We start from the raw sequence: 2,614 nt of genomic DNA, 5'->3' as shown, positions 1-2,614 counted from the left end.
TTCTAAGTGACCGTATTTGGAGCACCGCTGGTGTTCTTTGATCCGTGTACTGATCTTCCTCCCGGTTTCTCCAATGTACACTTTCCCGCATGAGCAAGGGATCTCGTACACTCCTGGTGTACTCAAGGCTGGTCTTGGATCCTTCGCGCTCGGCAGCATCTGTCCGATCTTCTTTGGGGGTTGGAAGATCGTTCGGATGTTATGTTTACCGAGTACTCTGCTGATGCGTTCTGTTGTGCCTCTCAGATAGGGGAGGAGGGCCGATGTGTGGTGGCATTTCTCGTGATAGTTGAACTTGAAATAAGTTGGAATTGAACTGAAAATAATGATGTTGAAAGAATGTCATGATTATCCTTTCTAACAGCCATTTCGATACGATTCCGTTCTATCCATGGGATAATCCTAAGGGTTAATTATTTTCAATGGGGAAATACGTACAGACTATCGAAACAATCGAGGTAAAAGAGGCAAAAAAATGTAGTGTCATTCCATTTTCATAATCATTGCACCATTTTCCAACTCTAAAGCAGAAAATTCATAGCTAATAATCACATTCCAGTGCCTCCATACACATATATACATATAGAGACATTTTTCTCAAACTTAATTATCCTCTGTTTCTCAGTAATTGAGTGGTCTAAATCTATTAATTTTTTTAATCACTTCTGCTCACTAACGAAACCCATAACTGCAGAAACTGTCAATTTCAGATTATCGTATGTCTTATTCTCACAGTCTAATAATCTCCAATAACATCCTACATATAGGGTAATTTCACGTGGGTAAATTGTTCTCAGTGGGAAAATACACACAGAATGTCGGAACATTCTTCGGAACAGAGATGAAAAAAAGTTGTCATTCCATTTTAAAACACTACAACTTTTTCAGACTCTAAAATAGAAAATTCTCACGTAATAATTAATGTCAGTGTTTACATAAATGTACTCACATACTGACATTATTCTTAAACCTAAAATTATCTTCTATTCGAAAGTCATTTGAATGGTTTCAATATGAAATTTTAAAATTTTAGAAATTGTTTAAATAACTTCTATTCACTAACGAAACTCTCAACAACAGAAACTGCCAATTTTGCATTATCACACCTCCAATAAACATTCTCCTTCATCTTAGCCTGTGATATGATCACAGGCTAAGAAAACATAATTTGCTTTCTCTGCTCAACAAATATTCGAAAAGGGCGTTACTAAAAGCAAATTTGCAATAACAATTTTCCAAATTTACAGCAACAGAAACGTAAAATTTCCCGAGTAGAAGAGAATTACTTTGTTCTCTTTTACTTCCAAATAATTTCATGTATTTCCTAAAATTTGTAAATTAGAAATTTCCTTCATGACCTCTACTCATCACCAAAAACTGTCAATGTCCCATTGTCACACCTCTAGTAATATTTCTTATCTATTTCTAGGAGAGAATCTACAGAAATTATCACAGCATTGCATTCTTCCCTCAAAAATTCACTCAATACCTCCTCTCAGCCGAAGTTGGTTTCACAAAGTGCGAAGTTGTCTCGATTCCCCCTCACCCATCCAAGGGTTTTCAGCGTCCAATTCAGTTATTCACAAAAGCAGGAACAAGCCCAGCTCCAACGACAACAGTGAGATTCATCGGCAGACAGATTAAAAGGAGAGACACAGAGAGGCGTGCATTTGAGCGTGACTTATTTCCACGTGAATTTCCAAGATGTGGAAATTTATCGGAATTGAGTCAGCGGAGTGTCGAGTCATTGAGTCAATACGATCAATTCGAGAACGTCTATGCCCCCAGTACAACCCCCTGTTACGACACACCGAGTCACAATAATGACAGTCAGCCTGCGTTTGAGCCTGAGAAGATGTGTTACACAGATGTTGGAATAAGGCCAAATGATCAGGAGGGAAAGGAGGGATGCAAGAAAAAAATTAACGAGTCCACAACGAAGAGTGAGGATCAGAGTGAGGAGGGGGTGAAGAGGAGCTGTCATTTCTCACAGTCAACTGGGCAAGCAACACCCGGGGAGAGCGAGGAGAGGGGAGAGGGTGAGATGGACACGAGTAAATATGAACTGACAACCGACAACACATAAATAATCGTTGACACTGGGAAACCACTGTTCTGGAAATATCGAGGTGCAGGGGTGGGAAGCAATGAGGATTTCATTACTGAGGATCATTTTTAGTAATAAGTTTTCTTTCGGTTTGAGGAGGAGGGAGGGGAACAGCAGCCGCTGGGGAACGTGCAGCTAGTCGAAATTCATTTTCCGCATGTTCTGGGGATATATTCATGATCAATGATGAGGTTTTCGAGGAAATTCTGCGTTGAAGGGGTTCGGGGTAACGAGTCGATTTGGGTCGCAATGACGAGTATTTTTCTGAGGAAAAACATTATTTTTGCTGAATATTTATTTACTTGAGAGAAGCATTTATTTGTTCAAAATCGTATTTTTCCAATTGAGTCATTCCTAAGCGAGCCTGATTACGTTTCAATTATTGCAATCATGTTGCTCTAGAGGATGACTATCTTGCACATGACACTGGATAATCATTCGATGAACTCCTCCAATGATTATTCATTTTTCCTAAATTTCTTATTCTCTAGAGGAAATAATTTTGAT

General features: G+C 39.0%; 1 protein-coding gene across 1 annotated transcript in view; it reads left to right on the top strand.

Moving 5' to 3' along the window:
- Nucleotides 1–2,614, top strand: part of LOC107042463 (7SK snRNA methylphosphate capping enzyme) — a 24,714-nt gene extending 22,100 nt beyond the window's left edge. The window contains exon 4 of the mRNA XM_015263516.1: nt 1,430–2,614. Coding sequence (XP_015119002.1) covers nt 1,430–2,086 — 657 coding nt within the window. The 3' untranslated portion in view covers nt 2,087–2,614. The remainder of the gene's footprint in view (nt 1–1,429) is intronic.

Source organism: Diachasma alloeum, unplaced genomic scaffold, assembly GCF_001412515.2.
Source record: "Diachasma alloeum isolate Michigan unplaced genomic scaffold, Dall2.0 Dall_scaffold_00472, whole genome shotgun sequence".
NCBI lineage: Eukaryota > Metazoa > Arthropoda > Insecta > Hymenoptera > Braconidae > Diachasma > Diachasma alloeum.
The sequence above is the reverse complement of the archived record's forward strand: the minus strand, read 5'-3'. Positions and strand labels throughout refer to the sequence as shown.